Source organism: Furipterus horrens, unplaced genomic scaffold (genome assembly GCF_987537825.1).
Source record: "Furipterus horrens unplaced genomic scaffold, mFurHor1.1.pri manual_scaffold_11, whole genome shotgun sequence".
Lineage (NCBI taxonomy): Eukaryota > Metazoa > Chordata > Mammalia > Chiroptera > Furipteridae > Furipterus > Furipterus horrens.
The window spans coordinates 78451705-78474989 of record NW_028327181.1 but is presented as its reverse complement, the minus strand read 5'-3'; the positions used below and the strand labels follow the sequence as shown (position 1 = coordinate 78474989).

Genomic DNA, 23285 nt, shown 5'->3' with positions numbered 1-23285 from the left:
GATTTTGTTGAACTTTAGAAAGTGGCTAGTGGCATTTCTATTGCACAGTGCAGCTTCAGAAGATACTTTGGGAAATGCTGATCTAAAGGTATATTTTTATTTATTCATTCTACAAACATCAGCACGTTCATGGGTCACCGAGTAAAAGTATCGCTGTCCTCAAGGAGCTCCTAGTTTGGTGGGGGCAGCAGGCACCAGCCCTGCAATAATGGAGATAGCGGGTTACTTGGAACACAGAGGAAGGGTTTCAGCTTTGGGTGGGAGGTTGAGGTTGATTAGAGAAGGTGTCCTGGAGGAGTCCAGGAGAATAACTCCTAGAAAAATGAGTAAGAGTGTGCATAAGGAAAATCACTGCCTTTTTCAGGGTGCAGTTACTACCTAGTCAGTGCAGGAAGTGTGTGCTTGTCTCCAGTTCTTGTCCAAAGCAAGTCACTCTGAATAGAAGTTGTAGGAGTAAAGGAGCATAACCCAACTCTTGCCCAGTCTTCTGCCCACTGGCAGCCAGTTCAAGCCTTGTACATGGTGGACAGTGAAGCATGGCACCTTTGAGTACCCTCAGATCTTCCAAATGGATTCATGCTTATGATGTCCTTTGTGGCGAGTCTGTAGAAGGAGGAATGGTGCCCATGCCTGGTGTTACTGCCTCTCTTGAATGGGTTGAGGGAGGCCTCTGGAAGGGGTTGAGGTTTTAGGAGGGCTGCAGCCACTTAAGTATCAGCATTTGTTCCTCTCAACTGTGAGACACTAGTTGTCTGAACTTGACCTTTTTTCTTTCCCTCCAGATGGTGTCCTACTCCTCTGTCCTCACAGCTATCAGTAAGGTATGACCGTAGCCACTCACAAGCTAGGTGGGGGGCGGGGGGCAGAGAGATGGTAGTGACAGAGGGGCCCCACCTCCTTGGCTGCTCTGATCATGTGACCACTGAGGCTGGACAGGCAGCCTCTGGCTGGCAATGCCACCTTCCGCCGGAGGGAGGGGCATCCTGGGAAGTGGGTGCTGGCAGTTGGGAGCCATTTCCAATGTTGAAAGGATGCCCAGTCTGAAACCTGAGGTGGAAGGAAAGATGATCAGGAATCCTGAGTGTCCTATCAGCCTCATATGGGAGACCAGGGGGTTGACTGGGACATCCTATAGCATCACCACTGTTCTTTCCACAGTTTGATGACTTTTCCCGGGACCTGTGTGTCCAGGCTTTGCTAGATATCATGGACATGTTTTGTGACCGACTGAGGTAATGGCAGGGGTGAGGGGCTCACAACCTCTAGTATTAGCTTAGTGTAAAGGACTGAGCTCAGTTCTTTGGCTTCCCACACTTCTACCTTGCTGCTCTGCCACACCCACCCATCCCCAGCCTTCTCTACGTACTGCTTAGGACAAAAATGCCTCTTTGTTTGGAGTAGCTCATTTTAAATCTTGTTCAGTGGAAGCCGACAGGGCTGCCTTCCCCAGGACTTTGCTAGCTTCCTAACTCTTCCCTAGAAGGGGAGTGCCAGGCACCCTGGGGACCATTGGTGTGGGTCAGATTTCAGCCCTTGGAGCAGAAACAGATTTTGCATCCTTTCCTGTAGCTGTCATGGCAAGGCAGAGGAGTGCATCGGGCTGTGCCGGGCCCTTCTCAGCGCCCTCCACTGGCTGCTGCGCTGCACCACAGCCTCTGCAGAGCGGCTCCAGGAGGGTCTGGAGGCAGGCACTCCAGCCGCTGGCGAGAAGCAGCTTGCCATGTGCCTGCAGCGCCTGGAGAAGACCCTCAGCAGCACCAAGAACCGGGCTCTGCTCCACATCGCCAAACTAGAGGAGGCCTGTATGTCCCCTCGTTCCCCTGAGCCCCACCTGCCACCGCTCCCATATCCGGTTCTTTAATTGAGAGGGGAGAGGCAGGATGGCATCCCACTTCTTTCCAGGAGGACCTGAAATCATCCCACTTCCTTTTTTTTCTCCCCATAAGCATTGCATACATCCCAGGGACTTGGGCAGGGTGGCACCCGAGCCAATCAACCAACAGGTATTTACTGAGCATTATTGTATGCCCAGCACTGTGCCAGGTGCTGGGGGCGGGGGGTGGGGGGCTACCGGAGGAGCATGTGGCAGGGTCCCTGCCCTCAACCAGTATACATGCTAGCAGGGAGCAAGACTAGTGTGTAATATACATGGAAAGAATTGGAGGACAAGGCAAGCACATAATCCATCCTTGTGTTTAGTCTCCATGTTACCGATCATCTGAAAAGTAAACAACTCTTGTGTTTGGGCACTGCCTAAAACGTCCTTTAAACATGATACCTGTCTGCTGTCAGGCCTGCTATGCCATCTACCTTTTGACTCAAGTGCACATGTTAAATATTGGAACACTTCAGAGTGTGAGATCAGACAGATCACCTAGAGGGAAGGAAGATTCTGATATTCTGGACATGGGGCCTGAAGGCTATAGTCTTTGCATGGCCTGGGGCCACCTGAGGATCTCTCGTTCTTGAGTAATGAGAACGCTAGGATGGGTCACCTCCAGGTCTTTAAGACCTGGTTGAAGAACTTGTTATAGGATGAGTATATTTTTACTTCTCAAAATATGTTTTAGCACCTGTGAAAAGTACAGAAAGGTGACCACTGTGTAAAACTGGGCTATGTCGACAGTTTCTTACCTATCTTGAGCACTTGACAAATGTTTATTGGCTGAAGAATGAATGAATATTTAACTTAACTTTAATGGATCTCAAGTCTTATATTTTTGTTTTTTTCCCCTATGCTACATGGAGGTTAATGGGCTAGTTGGTGCCATTATTCATCATTTGAGCCTCTGGAGTTGTAACTAGGATAAGTGACTTATAATTAAATGCTAAATAATGTAGCACAGACCATGAGTTTAAAAGCACTTAGGAGGAGAGATGGGTGGGTTGGACCAGTTGGGTAAGTTGGTACAGGAGCTGGGGCTTGAAGGACAGTGAGAGTTGGAGAGGTGAGGATGAGTAGGAGGGGCAGCTCAGAGGGAGGACGGCTAGAGCACAGGCCCCGAGGGAGGGAGAGGAAGGGCACAGCTGGCTGTGTAGGAGGCCAGCTTGACTGGCTTGGAGCGTGTTGGCTGCTTGCAAGGCTGGCACACTCCTGACGTGGTTTGTGGCCGCCTCCCTGTTCCAGCCACTGGACTCCCCCCTGTCCCCCGCCCCTGCCTCTCTCTGCCACTGCCTGTGTTGGGACATGCCTAGTCTCTAAAGTCAATTGCACGCATCCCCTAAAGTCAGGCCTCTGGGCGTCATTTCTAGGGTCTTCACTGTTGGTATGCATCCACCTTCTAAAAACAGTGCATGCTCTCCCAGGCCCCCAGCCTCCGTGTTCCCCTTAGGGGAAGCCTCCCTGCGTGGTTCTGTGGGCCCAGGGGGTGCCAAAGTCGAGGCGTCTGGGGCCAGTCTCTCCCTCTCCTCTGTGTCCCACCATGTTGCTGCATTTCCTTTTCTCTGCCAGCTTCCTGGACAGCCATTGAGCATTCTCTCTTGAAGCTTGGGGAGATCCTGGCCAATCTCAGCAACCCCCAGCTCCGGAGCCAGGCTGAGCAGTGTGGCACACTCATTAGGAGGTACCCAGCGCCCAGGGCAGCCGTGGTGAAGGGAGGTGAAAGGCCCTGGGCGGGGGTGGGACTGTGTGGCGCCTGGCCCCCACCCGTCTGTTCTCACCTGCTCTCCTACCACTCTTCGCTCACAAGCACCGTCCCCTGTGTGTCTGTCCCTCAGCATCCCCACAATGCTGTCTGTGCACTCCGAGCAGCCAAACAAAACTGGCTTCCCCACCGTCCACGCGCTGGTCCTGCTTGAGGGCACCATGAACCTGACAGGCGAGACGCAGCCACTGGTGGAGCAGCTGATGATGGTGAAACGCATGCAGGTGGGAGGCCGGTGTTGCTTCTGTGCCCCCAAGGCGGCTGGCCATTTGGGGGAAGGAGTGAGGATTCTTCTGGTCCTTCTGAGAGAAATAGGGTTTCTCCTATTCACAGAGGGTAGGGGATCCCAGTGCTCCACGTTCCTGTGTTCCACAGTCTCTGATCCCCGGGGGCTGCAGAAGGTGAAGGGGCACATGGGGCCCCTCTAACACCTCACCCTTGGGTCTTTCTGCAGCATATCCCCACCCCACTGTTTGTCCTGGAGATCTGGAAAGCTTGCCTCGTTGGGCTCATTGAGTCTCCTGAGGGTACGGAGGAGCTCAAGTGGACAGCTTTTACCTTCCTCAAGGTACCTGGGACATGGAGCAGCACGACAGCCAGTTTAGGAATGGTTCTTGGGAAAAGCAGCGGAACTCTGGACCTTTGACCTGTGTTTCTCCAGCTGGCATCATGCCCAGCCTGCCAGATCCCCCAGCACAAGTTCCCATCGGTTCTTTGCTCTGAAAGTCCCAGGGCCATATTTAGCCCACTTGGCAGGCTTCTGCTGTTTTTTAGCACACAGGTGCTGTTTAGCTCAGTCTTTAACCTGATTGATGCGGGGCAGTGGGCCCTGGTCCCTGAAGCAGGAGTTCCACTTTTGCGTATGGCATTTTCTTGTTAAGCCAAGAGAAGTGAGGGATCCCTGTGTTCTGTAGGCTGAGAGCACCAGGCTGATTTGGTTCCAAGAATGCTTTCACTTTCAGGGCAAGAGAGCTCCTGTCTCTACCCAGGGCAGGGGGTAAAGAGGATGCCTTTAGTCTGGGTAAAAGAGAACTCGTGCTTTCTGTTTTTTCCTCTGCCTTGTCCTCTAGATTCCACAGGTTTTGGTGAAGTTGAAGAAATACTCTCATGGGGACAAGGTGAGCAGAAGAAAGGAGATGGAAGGGGACATGGGAACAGGTGGATCCTTATTTCCACCCTGGAGAAGCCAGGGCGAGGGGTGGGGGTCACTCACTTAAGTGGGCAGTAGTGTGTTCTCGTGCTTGGAGGATGGGAAGTGTGTATACCTGAGCGTCTGTGTGCATCACACATGCACTCAGTCTCCAGAAAGAAGGCAGCAGGCCGCTCAGGAGGCAAGGTTGCTGAGGGGATCAGGGCCAGGGTGGCCATGTGTGGTGATGTCCCATACCTCTGCCCTTCTAGTCGCTGTCAGTCAGTGGTGGGTGTGGCCAACTTGTAGGCTTTCCTATCCAGTGGTGTCCTTGTGATCCTGCATCACAGGCTGTGGGTGAGGAGGACGACCTAGAAGCCAGATGGCTGTTTCTGGCTCTTTGTAGGATTTTACCGAGGATGTCAACTGCGCCTTTGAGTTCCTGTTGAAGCTCACACCCTTGCTGGACAAAGCTGACCAGCGCTGCAAGTATGAACTCCCCTGCTTCACTCTGCTGGAAGGTGCCCTGGGCTCTTCTGTGTCAGATAAGCCTCAGAGGACAGTCTCACCGTTCGCTCCCCTTGGCAGGAGCAGGAGGCAATAGCCCCGCAGTTGCCCAGTGCCCAAGCCCCTCTACCCTCCACCTTCCCTCCGGCACTCCAAATGTTCTTTATCCCAAAGGAGGGAGGATACCGGGCGGGACCCGTTTCTCTGGCCCCTCAGGAATCTCTGCTCTGTGCCTAGTCCCCTCATCATCTTTTTTTCCTCACAGCTGTGACTTTACAGACTTCCTGCTTCAAGAATGTAGGAAGCAGGGGCTTCTGTCTGAAGCCAGTGTGAACAACCTTATGGCCAAGCGGTAAGAGTGAGCTCCCTCAGGCACCCTCTGCCCTTCCTCTCTCATGTCCAGACTGGGCTGCTGGCTGCCTTTTCCCCTCCTGCCTAGAGTTTGGGTTGCAGGTGACTGGGGTCGGGCCTCTGTGTAGCAGGAACAGGAGACACTGATTTCTGCAGACTAGGGTTTCACCCTCTTAGGTGCTGCGCTTTAATGCTCAGCCTCCTTTGTAATCAAAGTCAAAATCTTAAGTCTTCCTCCAGTCTTAAATGAACTTTCAGAATAGAGGTAATGACAAATGACAAATGGAAGCTGTTGCTATAGTGGATACACTTTCATAAATGTCACTAACACCAAAAGTTTCCATGTGCTTCCCACCTTTGTGTGCTTCTGCTCCTGGGGCTGGACCAGGGAGCGTGTCGTGAATTTATCTCTATTCCTCTTCTCTTGGCCGACTGGTGTGGCCACAGCGCAGCAGACCGGGAGCATGCACCTCAGCAGAAGTCAGGGGAAAATGCCAACATCCAGCCCAACCCTGGGCTGATCCTCCGAGCGGAGCCCACTGTCACCAACATCCTCAAGGTGAGTGCTCCTTTCCCTTGCCACCAGCGTCACCTCTTCCCTCTTCCTAGTTTTCTCTCTACTTCTAGATAAATAGAGGTCATAGACCTCTCTCTCTTCTGGCTTTTAGACATAGTTACTTTGGAAGTAGAGAAATGGGGAAGGCAAGGGAAGCCGCCATTGAAGACTAACATTGAGCATCTCTTGGAAGCCAGGCACTGTGGTGGGCGCTCTAACTTAGCTCTTCTCATGCAGAAACAACGGGGAATTGCCCAGCAGTGGCCTTGCCGCCCCAACCACACCGCCATTGTCCCAGTTCAGTTGAGAGGGACAGATTGGAGAGCAAGGACAAGGTTAGGAACTGCTTTCCAGATTGGAATCAGAAAGACGTAGAGTACGTTGCAGGTCATGGTGTACCACTTAATGGAGACATACAGAGAGAGAGAGAGAGAGAGAGACTGGTTAGGCTCTATCTGGGAAGGGGTCTTCAATGTTCTTCAGGACTTATTTTCTTGTTATGTCCCCAGACGATGGATGCAGACCACTCCAAGTCCCCAGAGGGGCTGCTGGGGGTCCTGGGCCACATGCTGTCTGGGAAGAGTCTGGACTTGTTGCTGGCTGCAGCCGCTGCCACTGGGAAGCTTAAGTCCTTTGCCCGGAAATTCATCAAGTAAGGAAGGCCAAGCTTCTGACCAGGGCCAGGGAGGCATATCTATAGGAGGAGAGAGTGGGGTGGGCTGAGGCCTTGGGGTCTGGGTCTCCCCAGTGATGCTCAGACCAAGGCAAAGCATCCCAGCTGGAGACCCTGGGTTTAGGACTGTCCATTTAGACAGGGAGCCTCTTTTCTCTCTTCAGCTGAGGATGAAGTGGAGGAGTTTGAGGAGGGGACAAGCCATTGAACAGTTGCCATGGAGGAGTTTTGTGTATGCCCAGTCATTAATCTGGACCTCTCAAATTCTGTTGACTTTTTTTGGGATAACCTGGAATTTGATATATACAACATTGCTCCATTCAGCAAGCCATTCTCTAGGCCTGGGAAATCTTTCAAAAATGAAGTTCTTTTTTTAGTAGCAATGGTGTTAATTTTAAGTTTAACCTGTACTTTGGACTCCAGTGACCCCCTCTCTGAGTGGGTGTAGCTCCCTGACCCCAGCTCTCGCTCTGCCCTCTCCCTGGTTGATGTGACCTGTCTGCATTCCCTCCACAGTTTGAATGAATTCACGACACACGGCAGTGAAGAAAGCAGTAAGTCCACTCTGCCCATCCCCAGGCCTGGCTGGCGCTGAAAGACGGGTGTGGAGGAAGGGCTAGAGGGGGAGAGGGTGCCGTTGTGCATCCGGAGAGGCTGCTTTCTCCCCTGAGTGATGGCTGATGAAGCCTTTGGGGAGGCTTGAAAGAGGGTAATGCTGGGAAAAGGATTCTTCTATAACCACCCCTGTCTCTCCCCTCCCCCTTATAAGACCTGGTTGGGTGTTAGGGGAAAGGAGAGTATCAGGAGTCTTTGATTCCGAGGAAGGGATGATGTTCCAATTGAGCCTCAAGAAAAGGATTCTGAGCCTCAGAGCTTTGAAGGAGACACTTGGTCCCTGACCTTCCTTGAGGGGGATCCTGACCGCCTCCTGCCCCAGATGAGGGCACTGGGCCCTGCCCTAGGCTGCAGGGTCAGCCCTCTCACCCTTCACAGCCAAATCTGCCTCCGTGCGAGCGCTGCTCTTCGACATCTCCTTCCTCATGCTGTGCCACGTGGCCCAGACCTACGGCTCAGAGGTGAGCGAGAGGGGCGCAGGCAGGATCAGGGGCACGAAGAGGGTAGGGAAAAGGGGAAGGACGGAACCAACATCTCTCCCCTGTTTCACCCCTGCTCCCCGTCAGTCTCCCCAGCCCGTTAGTTCTGCTAGCTGCAGAAATCAGGCACCCACCTGGAGAAGCTAATAGATGCCCCCTGGTCACATCCGAATCCCTCAGTGCTACAGTCCTGACCACTAGGGGGCAGCATAGCCATAATCTTGCTCCTTGAGCTAATTTGTTCCCACTTCTTTAGGTGGGAAAGGGAGGAGGGAGCAGGAAACTGGGGTGCATGGCATTGTGCCCTCCCCACTTGGCTGGTGACTCTCCCTTCCTTTCCCAGGTGATTCTGTCTGAGTCGAGCACAGGAGCAGAGGTACCCTTCTTTGAGACCTGGATACAGACCTGCATGCCTGAGGAGGGCAAAATCCTGAACCCTGACCACCCCTGCTTCTGGCCGGACTCCACCAAAGTGGAGTCCCTAGTGGCCCTGCTCAACAACTCCTCGGAGATGAAGCTGGTGTCAGTGGCCTGAGCACCCACTCCAAGGGTGGCGGTGGGGGCAGTGCCAAGCCCTTCTCCCTCAGCCCATCTGTTGTTCCCCTATGATGATTCTCCTTCTACCTCCACCCCCTCGCAGGCAGATGAACTGGCATGAAGCCTGTCTCAGCATTTCAGCCGCCATCTTGGAAATCCTCAATGCCTGGGAGAATGGGGTGCTGGCCTTTGAGTCCATCCAGGTAGCCCCACCTTTCCAATAGCCTTCTCTCTTCCCTGGGACATAAACCAGCCTTTTATTTATTGTTACATTTTGTAAGACAAAAAGACCCTTAATCCAGGAGCTCATGTTTGGAGGTTGACCTTCTTTGTCATCATAATGATAGCCACGCTCTTCTACCCGGGTAACTTTGGGAAAATCAAACTTGAGGTGAAAAGAGGTGTGGAATGTGGTCCCGGGCTCACATAGCTGCCTACAAAGGCTAGGGAAAGCAATAGCCCAGGAAGGAGAGGCAGGGCCCCAGACACCCTTTTCCCCTCTCTCAGAAAATCACAGATAATATCAAGGGAAAAGTATGCAGTCTGGCAGTGTGTGCCGTGGCTTGGCTTGTGGCCCATGTGCGGATGCTGGGGCTGGATGAGCGTGAGAAGTCGCTGCAGATGATCCGCCAGCTGGCAGGGCCGCTGTATAGTGAGAACACCCTGCAGTTCTACAATGAGAGGTCAGTAGCCCAGCCCCTCCGTTCTGGGACCCTGCAGGTCTGTCGTGAGAAGTCGGCTCCTCCAGTAACCAATGTCCCCTGTTCTCTTACCTTCCCAAGCACACTGCTCACTTGCTCTCTCACTTCCTCACTCACATTCTTATTCACATATTCACTCACTGATTCAGCAACATTTTATGTGTGTCTTACCCAGCGCCTGCTGTGTCCTGGAATACAGACCCCAAACTGCTACGATTCTGCCCTCAAGGATGTCAAATGCTGGAGAACTAGCTTGCCAGAGAACAAAGTGATGATCTTAGCTGTGTCACTGTCTAGAAACTGTGAACCCATCTGTAGATTTTACAGGCCTTGAGCCTGCCTGCTCCCCTCACCCCCCACCTAGCTATCTTTGTGACATTTTTCTGCCTTGACTTGTCAAGGGCTTAGAGAACCAACCTGGAGATTTCAGCCGTGTTGAATTCAGTGGCGTTGGTTCGTTCACCCATGCAGTAAGCTTTTTTAAAACAAATGATGATAAAAAATACATAACAAAATCTACCATCTTAACCATTTTTAAGTGTACAGTTCAGTGGTGGTAGTGTATAGTCACATTGTTTTGAAACAGATCTCCAGAATTCTCATCTTGTAAACTCTGTACCCATTAAGTAACAACTCACCCTTTCCCTGTACCCCCAGCTTCTTGTAACCACAATTCGTTCTACATTCTGTCTCTATGAACTTGACCACTTTAGATACCCCATGTAAGGGGAATCATCCAGAATTTGTCTTTTTGTGACTGGCTTATTTCACTTAGCTTAACGTCCCTAAGGTTCATCCACATCGCAGAACATGTCAGAATTTCCTTCCTTTTTAAGGCTAAATAATATTCTGTTGTATGTATATACCAGATTTTGTGCATCCATTTGTCAGTTGATAGACATTTGTGTGTCTCCCGCCTCTTGGCTGTTGTGAATGGTGCTGCTATGAACATGGGCATGAACCGATGGATCAGTTATGAGCGATGACTCACCAGGCAGCCCTCAGGATACCTTAAAAGGGAGATGTGGAAAATTGAACTGAAATGAGGTTGAGGAGGGCCTATGAAATCTCATGTTGTTACCTTGCCTTTCTTCTTCCTTTCTTCCCTCATCATCCTCCTCCCACAAGTAATGAAGTGTTTGTTCTCATGTAATCCATTCGAAGCATCCTGACTCTCTGGGTGAGGAATAGTGGGAAATCTGTGGCTCCATCATGCAGGCAGAAAAAGTGGCTCTGAAAGGCATAGCGACATTCCCAGAGCCACTTGGCGTTCCAGGAACAGTTAGCTCTCAGACCTAGGTCTGTGTGCACAGGCCAAGACTCTTCATGAGAAAATTCCTGGATGTACACTTATCTTTGCCCAGCGACCAAGGGCCGGGAAGAGCCCTGTGGGGCAGCCCTTGGGCCCCTGTCCTGGAAGTAACAGTTTACGTTGGTAGGAGGCCAAGGCCGGGTGGGGATCCCCCTCAAGTACTCAGCCTAGAAAGAAGTGATTGTTCTTATTTATGCCAGAGTATTGGCATGGCCAGCCTGGGGGATGGGGCAAGTTGGAGAGAGAGAAAACAGGAATGTGCTGTTAGACCACCTGGGGAGGGAGAGCCACCCCCGAAAACAGGCTTTGTGCCCAGCAGGTGAGAGTCCTGCCAAGAGCAGGACTGGTAGGGTCAGGTCTGCTAGGGGTTTGCCACTTCCTCTTGTCTCCTCCCTTAGCATACATAGAGTGGGGTTAATCCCCAGGAATATTTCCGTAACCCAAGTCCTGGGACAGGTCTGGCCTGGGCATTTCCTCCACTCCCCACCCTAGCTCTTGAACCCAGTGTTGCCCGAGCCTCAGGCTCTCTCCCCCTCCCCCAGAGTGGTGATCATGAGCTCGATCCTGGAGCACATGTGCGCTGACGTGCTGCAGCAGACGGCCACACAGATCAAGTTCCCATCCACGGGCATGGACACGATGCCCTACTGGAACCTGCTGCCCCCTAAGCGACCCATCAAGGAGGTGCTGACAGACATATTTGCCAAGGTGCTGGAGAAGGGATGGGTGGACAGTCGCTCCATCCACATCTTTGACACCCTGCTGCACATGGGAGGTGTCTACTGGTTCTGCAACAACCTGATTAAGGTACTTGGGGTGGGGTGGGGGTGGGCTGGGGGAGCAGGCATCCTCAGACTCCAGGAGACATCTAGAAGATACCAGATGGGACCAGACTTGGTCCAATCTCTGACTTCCCAACACCTTAATGCCTCTCTGAGAGGCTTCTTAAAAGCTGCGAGAAGATTCCTTGGAGTAGAGGCTGGTCCTCACTTCGGGAGCTCCTGGACTCTGAGGGGAACTGCCTTCTAGGTAGCTCTGACCAGAGGCTCTGAGGCGAAGGGAGGGCTGGGGCAGCAGCCAGGGCTCCCCGTGTTCCTTCCCAGAGAGCTGGGCCAAAGGGCAGGCAGGGGTGTCAGGGCCCTCAGGCCTTAAGTGCCCCCTCGCCTGCCCACTTAGGAGCTGTTGAAGGAGACGCGGAAGGAGCACACGCTGCGGGCGGTGGAGCTTCTCTACTCCATCTTCTATCTGGACATGCAGCAGGTGACACTGGTCCTGCTGGGCCACATCCTGCCTGGCCTGCTCACCGACTCCTCCAAGTGGCACAGCCTCATGGACCCCCCTGGCACTGCTCTCGCCAAGTAGGAGTCTCTGCAGAGCCTCAGGTCCCCACAGCCCTGAGTCAGGCACCCTTACCTGGGGTCACCCAGGGAAACTGGGCTGTGGGGAGGCCCTGTCAGATGGGGCCTGGTCACCATGGGCACAGAAACCCTCCAGTGGGACCCTTCTAATTTTACTTCTTTTCCTGGAACCCTTTGCCAGGCTAGCTGTCTGGTGTGCCCTGAGTTCCTATTCTTCCCACAAGGGACAGGCATCATCCCGCCAAAAGAAGAGACACCGTGAGGACATCGAGGTAGGGGCTCCTCTGTTCACTTGTTCATGTGTTTGTCCAGCAGACATTCCTGAGCCTTTCCTGGTGAAGAGCGCCCCCTGCCCCTGGGCAAAGGCAGTCAGGCAGGTGCCCTGCCCCCGGAAAGGCTGGTGGCCACATGTCTGCAGGGGTGACTGTGAGTGAGGCTCACTAGGATTGTTGGAGGGGGTGAAAGTGGCCCCTCTGGAGATGCTGACCAGAGCCTGTGGGGACTTGGCTGTCACGCACTCTGATCTGAACCCCAGACCTCTTGCCTGGTAATAGTGCGTTTCCCACCCTCCAGGATTATATCAGCCTTTTCCCCTTGGATGACATGCAGCCCTCAAAGCTGATGCGACTCCTGAGCTCCAATGAGGAAGATGCCACCATCCTTTCCAGTCCCAGTGAGTGTGTGGACACGGTCTGGGTGGCCACTTCCTTTCCTGGGAACTCACTCCTACCCACACTGCTCTGCATGGGTCCCCAACTGCAGGCACCTTTGGTGCCTGGTCAGCGAGGGTGTGGCCGGAGTTTGTCCCATTTTGTCCCCTTCTGGCTGCTGCTGTTTCCTAGCCCCCTTCCCCCCAGAGACCAGAGTTGCTGAGGGTCTCTCCCTAAGGGTTAAGTCTCCTGCCCGGATCCAGTCCCAGGGGCACACTGTTGTCCTTCCCCACCCCTTACTTACCACAAGGTGGGGGGATGACAAGCTCCCCAAGTGAGATCACTGCCTCGGGCACAGGCTGTGCTGTTGACTCACCAGCTCTGACGTCCTTCCCCTGAAACAGACCCTGAGGCCCGGAGCTGGGCTGGGACTCGGGGCTGCTCCCCACTCTTCCTGCCTGAAAAGCACCCTCCCCCACCAGACTTCCCTAGCTGTCATTACCTTTTCCTGCCAAGGTCTCCCGTGGCATTTACGTTTTCCTGTTTCTAGAGATTTCTCCTGAGCCTGGACGTTTCTTTTAGGGACCAGGGAACCAGCTCTGCGCCTGAGCAGAGGAGAGATGCTCGGTCTGCCACCTACAGACCCAGTGCCCTTTGGCCAGTTACCTGGCACATCTGAGCCTTGGTTTCTTAGTGTAACAGAGGTGTGAGGGTTACATGCGCGGCCCTCATACAGCTCGCAGGTGGTGCTCGCCAGTGTTAGTCCTTCTGTCTCATCTCCTTATGGGAGTCTCCGTACTCCGGGCCCCTCTCAGACTCTGGGTCCAAGGGCCTTCTGTGGGTGGGCCCTCCACAGCTGGTGGGTGAAGGCTTCCCCAGGAAGAGGTTTGAGCCCAGGGGGCCTTTGCCTTAGTGCTCCCTCCACTTGCCCCACAGCCGACCGCTCCATGAGCAGCTCCTTGTCTGCCTCCCAGCTCCACACAGTTAACATGAGAGACCCGCTGAACCGCGTCCTGGGTGAGTGCGCCCATCCCCGCTCCTGAAACGGGTTCAGGCCTAGTCAGCTGGAAGGGGGCCTCCTGGTGCCCCCCCACCTCCTCTACTACACTTCCCCACCTCTGTCCTCTGTCTCCTCTCCCTGCTAGGCTTCCAGTCTCCCCCAGGCTCCCATGTAGAGTCTCTTCTGACTCGCCCCCAATTTTCCTTTGACATTCCCATTTTGGGGGACACTCTTAGCACTGCTTTCTTTTCCCTTTTCAGTCCCACCTCCTCCCAGACTCTAACCTCTGCTCAGACCCCTCTCATGGAATTCTTCTCATTCTGCTTTGTCCCATCCCACACAGCCAACCTGTTCCTGCTCATTTCCTCCATCCTGGGGTCGCGGACTGCTGGCCCCCACACGCAGTTTGTGCAGTGGTTCATGGAGGAGTGTGTGGACTGCCTGGAGCAGGGCAGCCGCGGCAGCATCCTGCAGTTCATGCCCTTCACCACTGTAAGTGCTTCACGGCAGGGGCAGGGGCCGCCCCGCCTTCTAGATCAGATGGGGTCAGCACGCCTTAGCAGAGGCTGCAGTTCAGTGGCGAGTCCTCAGGGTTGGGAGGGGGCCTCCTTCCTCCCAAGACATTGCACTCACCACAAGGTAGCCTCAGTGAGCAGCGAGCGGTCTCTGTCTGTGTCTGGCAGGTTTCAGAGCTGGTGAAGGTGTCAGCCATGTCCAGCCCCAAGGTGGTTCTGGCCATCACGGACCTCAGCCTGCCTCTGGGCCGCCAGGTGGCTGCCAAAGCCATCGCTGCCCTCTGAGGGGCCACAGGGGCCCCACTGGGATGGTCCCAGCCCCAGATGCCTCGAAAGGAACAGTGAGGAAAGATGAGACATCATTGCTCATACCCACATGATGTAAGAGCCCTTTGTTAGTTTCCAGATCTTTCCCCTATTCCTGACTTCTGGCCATTATGGTGTCTCCCCATCTTTTTCTTTCTTAATTTCCTCTTCCTGCTGCCATTACCTGAATAGTGTCAGCAGCCTGGTTCCTTAGCTCAGGGTGGTCTCGCCGCACCACAGCCCTCCTGTGCACCCCGAGGACTGCATGGGTACAGAGAATGTATATGTATATTTAAAAAAATTTTTTTTTTTGTAGTACATGAGGGAAGTTCATCTCAGCCCACTTGTAAATAAAAATCCTTTGGAATCCTTTGTTAGTACTGTGAGTGTCTTTGTCTGACGGGTGGGAACAGGGCCTTTTCCTTGGGATCCCCTTTGTCATGGCCCCGTGGCCCTGGGAGAGGCTCATCCTGGGGTTGAAGAGGGAGGGAGAGATGTGCAGAGAGGCGCTGGCCTCAGGGTCCTTGGGGTCAGGGAGGGCAGTGGGAGCAGCTTCCTTTCCTCAGACCCACATTGGGTGATAATGAATCAACACTGGCCTGCTGCCTACGCCCGCCCCCAAAAGTCAAACTCGCTCTGAAAAGGGTGAGGTTTTGGCTAAAGGCTCAACTGGTGTTGGGGTAGGGCGTCCTGTTCTGATGCTCCCCAACCCGGCCCAGCCCCACCCCCACCCAGAGTCTGACTAGCCTGGAGTGTGGCCTGTCCCCAAGAAGGACACTGGGGGAGCGAGGGGCAGGAGCTCTGTTTCACCCTGCCCCGCCTGCTCTGCCTGTCGCCAAGCCCAACTTCTTCAGGATGGACCCGAGAGGGAGGAAGGACCCTGAGCCACATGACTGGGACGCCCAGCCTGGCTCAGCCTGGCTCAGCCTGGCCCTGCCTTCCAAGGAACCACATGCAGAGGGGAAGTGAGAAGTGATGAGGATGGGGAAGCCTGGGGAAGGGGAACTGGGGACTCCTTGGCCATCTGACTTCCCTGAGTCTGGTGGAGGCCCCTGGGAGCCACATGTGCACCTTGAGCCGAGGGCACGGAGCAGTGAAGCTCCAGCCTGTGGTGTGAAGCAGCCCCTCTGCCTCCCTGTCTCACCCCCGCCCCAGGCATGAGCTCAGCCCTTCAGCCCGTGTGCTGAGAAGAGCGGAAGAGCAGCCGGCAGGCATGAGACTGCTCCCTGCCAGGTCAGAGCTGAACTAAGGAGGGGAGACGAGGGCAGAGCCTGGGATTTGAGTTCCAACCCAAGTTGTTGCCTTGACTCAGCTTTCTAATCTGGACAAGTCACTTCTTAATTCTATCTTTGTGGGCACTGGTGAACATGGATGGGCTAGAACTCACGGAAGATGCTAAACTGACCAGCCCTGTGCAAATATTAAATGTATCTGGACTGTTGTGACTCTTCCCTTAACTCCACACTCTGCTCTCCTAGCAGCTGCATCCCATGTGCCTTCTGTCTTCCCCACTGGGCTGCAGCTCCACGGGGCAGGACCATGTCTGCCTTGTGCACTGCTGTCCCTAGCACTTGGCCCAGTGTCAGCAGAGTGGGTGCAAGGTAAATACATGCTGAAGGAATGAATGTTGGTGAGCCAGAGGACTGCCCTCCTCCTCCCTGCACCTCCTTCCTCTCCCTCTGCCCTTGGCCACCATTTAATTCCCTGCCACTCCAACCCCTGGCCAGGCCCCAGCTGGACTCACGGAGGAAAGACATTTCCTGGAGACAAATACTTTATTAACATGAAGTTTGGCTACAGTGAGCAAGTGGGCAGAGGCAGAGAGTGAACACTTGAGCTTCCCGCTCACACATTCATCACATAATCGACCCTCATCTCTTCTCACCCACATTCCCAGTCCCCATTCAGCAAGGCAGATAAGATACATGACCATCTGCCCAGCCCTAAAAGGCGTCAGAATACTGACCCTGTGGGGGCTGGGGCAGGTGTCACAAGCCTATGGGAGTCTATAGTGCATCCAGAAAAACTAGAGATACCCCATGGGTGTCAAAACATGCCCAAAAAATACTAAGAAAAATTAAGCGTTCCCAACAATTTTGTGGGACCCCAGGGTCAAGCCTCCCAGCTCTGGCTGCCTGTGCTGGTCATCAGGCCCGTGGGGAGGGGACGTGAGGGGAACCAAGGCCTGGCCGACCTGGCATTCCCAAGCCAGGCTGAAGCCAGAGCTAGGGAGGGCTACGAGGACCCACTGGGGGAACACTGCTGTTTAAATATTAAACAGGGCTTGGCTTGTCTCCCACTCGAGAGATTTCCTCATGCTTCTGGGGGCCCAAAGTTGGGTACCCTCAGGATCCGGGGTTCGCTGCAGCTATTCCCAGTGCCCGCTCCAGTCACAGGAATGAATACTTGGTATTTACCTATCTATCTCCCAGTCCAGGGGACAGGAAGACAGGAGCTTTTCTCTCTGCTATAGACAGGAGAATGAAACTTGGAGGTGGAGGGAAGGACCCAGGACTCTGGGACTCCTTTCCACTCTTCCCTGTCTTTAAATATTAGGTTTAAATAAACATAAATATTAAATAGAGATAAATACATTGGAGGGGTAGGGTTTTGCTCAGGGCTCGGCAAGGTAGCGCAGAGCACGGTACGCCAGCTCCAGGAAGTTCTGCAGGTTGGCGGCCACGAGGACGCCTCCTGCCTGGCGCTGGAAGGCCGAGATGAAGATGGGCGTGGGGCCCTGGGTGGCCTGCATGGCAGGGGCCATCCTCAGGTCTTCCATCTGTGGGGGAAAAGATTGGATCACAATGAGGCCCTGTGAGTGGGCGTGGTTACCACAGGGAGGAAATGCAAACGAGCCGTGGAAGATCACGTGGTTAACAGTGGACTCAGGACGTGAACCCAGGTGTGTTTCAAGGTCCAGTGACCCAGCTCCTGCCCTCAACTAGGGGGAGTGTGGGAAGGTCAGCAGCAAGAGGGTCCTGGGATGGGGTGGTAGCTCCCTACATACGGCCCCCACCCCACCCCAGAGAATGCTCCCACCAACCCCTAAAGAACTTTCAGGCCTCCCCTCACCTCCCCCACCGCCCCCCAGCTTCAGGCATGACCTTTAGGGACCAGCTTGGTCCAGGGCCTTTTAACACTTGCCTCCCAGTCGAGGCTCACCTGCTGCCAGATGTTGGTGGTGAAGTCTGTGATGTCCAGCTGCAGCATGTCCGAGGTGGGGGCTACATTGGGGGAGATTCCTGCCAGGGCCTTAAGGAGGCCCTGGTAAAGGAAGAGGCCACCGTGGAGTTGTCTCAGGCAGCCCGTCTAGGGGAGATGGAGTAGGAGAGTTAGGGGGTGCTGCCTGGGACACTCCCCTCAGGACCCCAGCTTGAAGCCTGGAGGTTGGGGGACCCTTCCAGATCTTCTTTCCCTTCCCCTCCCCATGTTCCTCCCCTCCACACACTCACCAGCTCCAGGGCCTGGCTGGAGCAGCTGCTCAGGGGAGCCTGGGGGATGCCCAGGTAGTGGCTGAGCAGCACCAGCTCCTCAGGGTGGCACAGTTTGTGGATGGCACACTGGGGACGAGAAGGATGCTGAGTGCAAGGGACTTGATAGGGCCAGCTAGCTGTTCCTCCCCATCCCTCTGAGGTCTCCCCCTCCCTGCATGTCCTGCCAGCTCCTCAGCCCCCTTCTGCCCTCCTCTGCCACCCCAGCCAGCCCCTCCCAGCACTGTCCCCAAGAGGTTCTCTTTCCCCAGTTTCTTCCCAGCCTTTCAGGGCCCCTCTTCTCCTAACCTTTCTTCCGTTTCCCCGTGCCTCTCCTCTCTCTGCTCCGTCCTGCTGTCTTCCCCACCCTTCCCCTCCCCTCCCTCAGCTCTCCCCTCTGGGTGCTCTTTCCTCAGCACCCTCTCTGCCTTTCTGCCAGCCTCCCTCACTCACCAGCCTTTCCTGCACGACCTCAACATCAGCATGGATCTTCCTCACTTGCTCTAAGCACTTGAGCAGGAAGCTCTGGGGCAGGTTGCTGGCAGGGCCCAGAGGAGTGGCTTCTTGCAATGTCCACAGTGCACTGTACCAGAGCAGCAGCTGCAGCGCTAGGAGCATACGGGGCTCAGGAGACTTGCTGTCCACTCCTGCCCAAGTCCCGTTCCAGGAGGCTTAGGGACCCCCCAGCTGCTCAACCAGCCCAGCCTCCCCCCCATGGCCCAGGCAGGCAGCTCCGGGATCCTGGACAGGGACACTCACCCATCAGCTTCATGGGGCTCTAGTCAGCAGGCTAGCAGGCTCTGGGTGGGTCTGCAGGCTCGGGGCTCTGTCAGGGACCAGCTCCAAGGGCCTTTATACATAAGCCCATGGAGGCCTGGGAGGAAATTACCTGGGACTACGACTAAGGCTTAGTAATAACTTCCCAAGATTTATGCAAATTTGTTGTCCAGTACAATGCAGGGGGGAGGGGGTTGAGACAAAAGCTGTTTGCGAAAGTTTTGTGAAATTGTGGAATCTCTGATTCTTCTTTGACGACGTGTCCCCCTCAAACTCTTCCTCTCCGTAGCCCCACCCAGGCCTGAATTGCCCCAGGGTGTTTGAACAGAACCACTGAACAAAGGCTGAGCCACTGATAAAAGCCTTGGAGGCTGGAGTCGGGTCAGATTGATCTGGGAGAGGCAGACCTCTGGGCAGCCAGCCCTCTCTCCCCTGGCAGATCCCTGGGGCAGCTCCTTTTGCCATTTGCCCTTGGGATAATCAAGCCACCTGTCCTGCCCCCAAATTCTGAGAGAGAAGAAGCTAGTTGCCCCCATTCCTACCCCCAAACTCCCAGGAGGCTGCCTTCCTGAGTCCTCTTTTGAAGGGCCAGGGGCTTGGGATAAGGACATTAGGGTCTTGCCTCCTATCCCCACCCCACGCGTTGATGGCCATCATCCCAGACTCCTATTCTGAATGGGTTAGCTGGGAACTCCCCAATCCCACCCATGACTCATTCCTTTAAGCCCCTGGAATCCTGGCAGAGACCAGAGGAAACCGGATGTCTGTCCCAAATGAAGCAAGATCCTCGGGGGCTCTTGGTTCACCTGACCTGGCTCTTCCTCCTCCTCCCACATTCCCCCTCCCCAGTGTCCCAGAGCTTTGGAGTTGGGGGTCTGGGGCACATGGCTCCCCAGGCCAGGTTCACTGCCAGCCAGAGTGTGTGCTGCCCTCAGGTGAAGAAGAGCTGGGGGTGACAAAGAAGAAACTGCCCTGGCTTCGAGTCCTAAAACCATGCAACACTGGCACTGGAAGGAACCTTGGAGTTTGTTCCAACCCTGCAACTGGGCCAGAGAGGAAAGTGCCTTGTCCATGGTCAAGGGTCACAGGGCCAGAGTTACACCCAGGCCTCTGTCTGGGGTCAGAGAGCTTTCCGCAGGCCATGGGCTCTGCCCAGAGCACTCTGACCAATCACACCCAAGGCTGTGTTCTCTGCCCAGTTTACTTCGAAATGTGGCAAGGGACAGAGGCATCTTCATTTGAGTGGGTGTGTCTCTTTGGGAGAGGCCGTCTCCAGGGCAGGGGTGCCCCCTGGTGGTCACAGCTGGTAGGGTCTTCACCTGCTGATCTGTTCACTTCCTGCCTCTGGTCCCCTGCCCTCCCTGCATGGAGGAGAGATTGGCTCCCCACTACACTTTCAGGGAGGCATTTTGCCACCATGCACTGCTTGAACCTAGCTTTGACCCACTACCATGGAGCACAGGGCTGGGTTTAACAACTGAGGAGGGCAGGAGATTCACATTAACAACAAACATGCCCCTGAAAACCTCAAGAGAACTGCCTGCCTTAGACATTGTGCTGAGTAAGCAGAGCACTCTCTATACATGGTCAGAGAAGGAAAACTCTGACTTCAAAAAACCTCCGCTGTCTTGTGGCATACCTCTTCAGGGGAAAGGCTAAGGGAGTAAACCCCGACAGAAAATCCGGAGCCGGAGTCCCTAAGGCGGTTTGACGTTGTAGTCAACACTGGCAACTCCTGCGGCGCACCTGAAGCCAAGCTGTATTGACTCTGTCTTTCCCTTGGACCCTTCAGCTGCGAAGAGAGGGGGGGTCTGCTGCATGGGCAACAGCAGACCCTCCATATCACCCTGCCCAGGCTCTGTAGCTTCAGCTTCACTGGAGAGGACACTCCAGCGTCATCGCAAGATGTCGATTCGGCACGGGAGGAGACAGATACCATGTCACTCCCGAGTCGGACTGCACAGCCATTCTCGGTGGTGCAGATAGACTCTTAAGAAGCTACACCATCGTCTCTCGAGACGGACGGCTGCCGACGACGACTCTATACATGGTCAAATGCATTCCTTTTAATAAGCTTATCAGCCCTGGCTGGTTTGGCTCAGTGGATTGAGAGTCAGCCTGCGAGCTAAGTGTCGCTGGTTCGATCTTCCAGTCAGGGCACATCAGAGAAGGAAAACTCTGACTCCAAAAAACCTCCGCTGCCTTGCGGCATACCTCTTCAGGGGAAAGGCTAAGGGAGTAAACCCCAACAGAAAATCCGGAGCCGGAGTCCCTAAGGCGGTTTGACGTTGTAGTCAACACCGGCAACTCCTGCGGCGCACCTGAAGCCAAGCTGTATTGACTCCGTCTTTCCCTTGGATCCTTCAGCTGCGAAGAGAGGGGGGGTCTACTGCATGGGCAACAGCAGACCCTCCATATTACCCTGCCCAGGCTCTGTAGCTTCAGCGTCATCGCAAGATGTCGATTCAACACGGGAGGAGACAGATACCGTGTCACTCCCGAGTCGGACTGCACAGCCATTCTCGGCGGTGCAGATAGACTCTTAAGAAGCTACACCATCGTTTCTCGAGACGGACGGCTGCCGACGACGACGACGAATAAGCTTATAAGGAGGAGACTAGAACCATTTTCCCTTTTACAGAAGACAAATCTGACCTCAGAAAGCCTAAGTAACTTGCCAGGTAGCCGAACCCAGGTCTGCCTTGTGTCAAAGTCATAAACTCTTAACCATTGAATCTTAACCAATATTTGGCCTTCCTCACTCACGACTAGGCTAGGTCTACATTCAGACTTTTATCTTCCCCTACAGTCCAAGTGTGCCAGATATTTGGTTCATAAAAGTATGTAAATTCTAACAAGGGTTAAAGGACTCAACATCATAATTTGAAGAAAACAAGCTGTTTTGCTGGGGTCAAGAGAAAGAGGGGATTGTCATGTGGTCTCAAGCTCTAGAAGGGGGACAGGGAGTGGAGGCCACAGCCAGCCAGTGTTCAGCTCAACAGAAGGAAAGAGCTTCCTAATGGTTTGAGATGTCGGACAATGGTGTGGGCGGCTTCCAGAGGAAGTCAGCTGCCGTTCAGGACGTGTCTGGCATCCATCCCATAGGGAGAAAATCTGAATGTTAGCTGGCAATTATACATTAGGCACCTTCCATTACACTTTCGTCATTTCGTTCTGTCAGCCAAGCAGTAGGGTGTGGATTATTCTCATTACAGACAAAGGATGGCCCCAGAGAAGCGAAGGGCCTTGCCCAAGGTCACAATCGGTGGCAGAGTCAGGCAGGAATTGCTTCCCAAGTCACTGTGGCTCCCATTACATTACCTTCCTGTTTAGAGAGCTGTACTTCCTGGATAATGGCTCAATCCAGACTTCTGCCCAACTCAAGGGAGAGGGGAGAGAGAGAGAGCAAGAGCCTGTTATTGGCCACGGCGCACACAGGCTGAGCTAGACCAAGGGTCTGGCTCCACAGACCCCAAGTTATTCATCCTTCCAGCTTCTGAAAGGCTTTCCAGGTATTTCTCAATGTCTAGAACTGGTCAGCAACATCCCCTCACACTTCCTGTTTTCATCTGGCCCTGGGCTTGGAACATCTTTATACAGACTCTGGAGTGATTTATTTGTTGTAAACTCAGCCAGTGGGCCAAGATATGTACATCCCGAGTTAAGAATGGGTTTTCCACTTTAAAATGGTTGGGAAAAGAATCAAAAGAATATTTCGTAATGTGTAAAATCACATGAAATTCAAATCCCCCGGGTTTATAAATAATTAGTTTACATATTGTTTAAGGCCTTTTTCAAGAAGGGCGGAAATGAGTAATTGTGACAGACCATATGGCTCACAAGCCTAAAAAATGTAATACTTGGGCATTTAAGAAAGTTTGCAAGTTGTCTACACAGTACACATGTGCAAAGAGACATGCAGAGATATCCTCTGCAGTATGGCTTGTAATAGTAAACAGATGTCCACCAATGTGAATGGCTAAGTAAACTGTGACCCATTCATACCACATATGCCTCCCTGCCATCCCTTGACTGAAACTCCATGAGGAAAGGAGTTTGTTTTATTCTATTGTATTTTCACGGCCTGCAACAGTCCTGGGCTTGGATAAGACCTCAAACCCAATAATGAGTGAAAAGAGCAAGTAACATTTACTTGACGCATCATTTACAAAGATTTAAGGACTCAATGTTATATTTTGTAGTAAAAGTGTAAACACATAAACTGGAAAGCTGCCCACTAAATTCATCTGAGTGGCTGCCTCTGGGGAAGGAGAGGAAGAGCAATGAACGATGAAGGAGATGAGCTTCCAATCCATCTGGAATTTTTTTTTTTTTCATTTTTTATTGATTATGCTATTACAGTTGTCCCAATTTTTCTCCCTTTGCCCCCCTCCACCCATCATCCCCTACTGCCTCCAGTGATCCCCCTCCTTTGTTCATGTCTATGGGTCATGAGTAGAAGTTCTTTGGCTACTCCATTTTTTATACTTGCTGTTAACATTCCCCTCCTTATTCTGTACCTACCAGTTTGTACTTAGTCCCTTCACTTTTCCCCCTTTCCCCCAGCCCTCCTCCCAGCTGACCACCCTCCCAACATTCTCCATATCTATATGATTCTGTTTCTGTTCTGCTTGTTTGCTTAGTTTTTTAGATTCAATTGTTGATAGTGATGTTATTTATTGCCATGTTAATGTTCACAGTCTTG

General features: G+C 53.5%; 2 protein-coding genes and 1 non-coding gene across 8 annotated transcripts in view; 2 read left to right on the top strand and 1 right to left on the bottom strand.

Moving 5' to 3' along the window:
* Nucleotides 1–14708, top strand: part of MED24 (mediator complex subunit 24) — a 30686-nt gene extending 15978 nt beyond the window's left edge. For 5 of the 6 annotated variants that reach the window (XM_090290593.1, XM_090290590.1, XM_090290592.1 and 2 more), the window contains 24 exons: nt 783–821; nt 1159–1232; nt 1570–1802; nt 1947–2003; nt 3452–3563; nt 3718–3868; nt 4099–4212; nt 4715–4762; nt 5180–5262; nt 5546–5632; nt 6079–6190; nt 6697–6839; nt 7377–7414; nt 7854–7936; nt 8298–8476; nt 8595–8694; nt 8999–9174; nt 11047–11311; nt 11681–11862; nt 12044–12134; nt 12436–12535; nt 13449–13529; nt 13856–14004; nt 14196–14708. In XM_090290593.1, coding sequence (XP_090146719.1) covers nt 783–821; nt 1159–1232; nt 1570–1802; nt 1947–2003; nt 3452–3563; nt 3718–3868; nt 4099–4212; nt 4715–4762; nt 5180–5262; nt 5546–5632; nt 6079–6190; nt 6697–6839; nt 7377–7414; nt 7854–7936; nt 8298–8476; nt 8595–8694; nt 8999–9174; nt 11047–11311; nt 11681–11862; nt 12044–12134; nt 12436–12535; nt 13449–13529; nt 13856–14004; nt 14196–14312 — 2814 coding nt within the window. In that variant the 3' untranslated portion in view covers nt 14313–14708. The remainder of the gene's footprint in view (nt 1–782; nt 822–1158; nt 1233–1569; nt 1803–1946; nt 2004–3451; nt 3564–3717; nt 3869–4098; nt 4213–4714; nt 4763–5179; nt 5263–5545; nt 5633–6078; nt 6191–6696; nt 6840–7376; nt 7415–7853; nt 7937–8297; nt 8477–8594; nt 8695–8998; nt 9175–11046; nt 11312–11680; nt 11863–12043; nt 12135–12435; nt 12536–13448; nt 13530–13855; nt 14005–14195) is intronic. The other variant, XM_090290595.1, reaches the window with a different exon arrangement.
* On the top strand, nt 7672–7775 carry LOC149998403 (small nucleolar RNA SNORD124). Its single transcript, XR_016507287.1, has one exon. It is a non-coding gene; the product is annotated as a small nucleolar RNA SNORD124 (small nucleolar RNA).
* Nucleotides 14709–16085: 1377 nt separating the features above from the next.
* On the bottom strand, nt 16086–18646 carry CSF3 (colony stimulating factor 3). The gene is made up of 5 exons (XM_090291545.1): nt 18563–18646; nt 18257–18411; nt 17786–17893; nt 17496–17642; nt 16086–17112 (listed from the first exon to the last, which is right to left on the bottom strand). The coding sequence occupies exons 1-5, from the start codon at nt 18573–18575 to the stop codon at nt 16948–16950; spliced, it is 588 nt and encodes a 195-aa protein (XP_090147671.1). The 5' UTR covers nt 18576–18646; the 3' UTR covers nt 16086–16947.
* Nucleotides 18647–23285: the final 4639 nt, after the last annotated feature.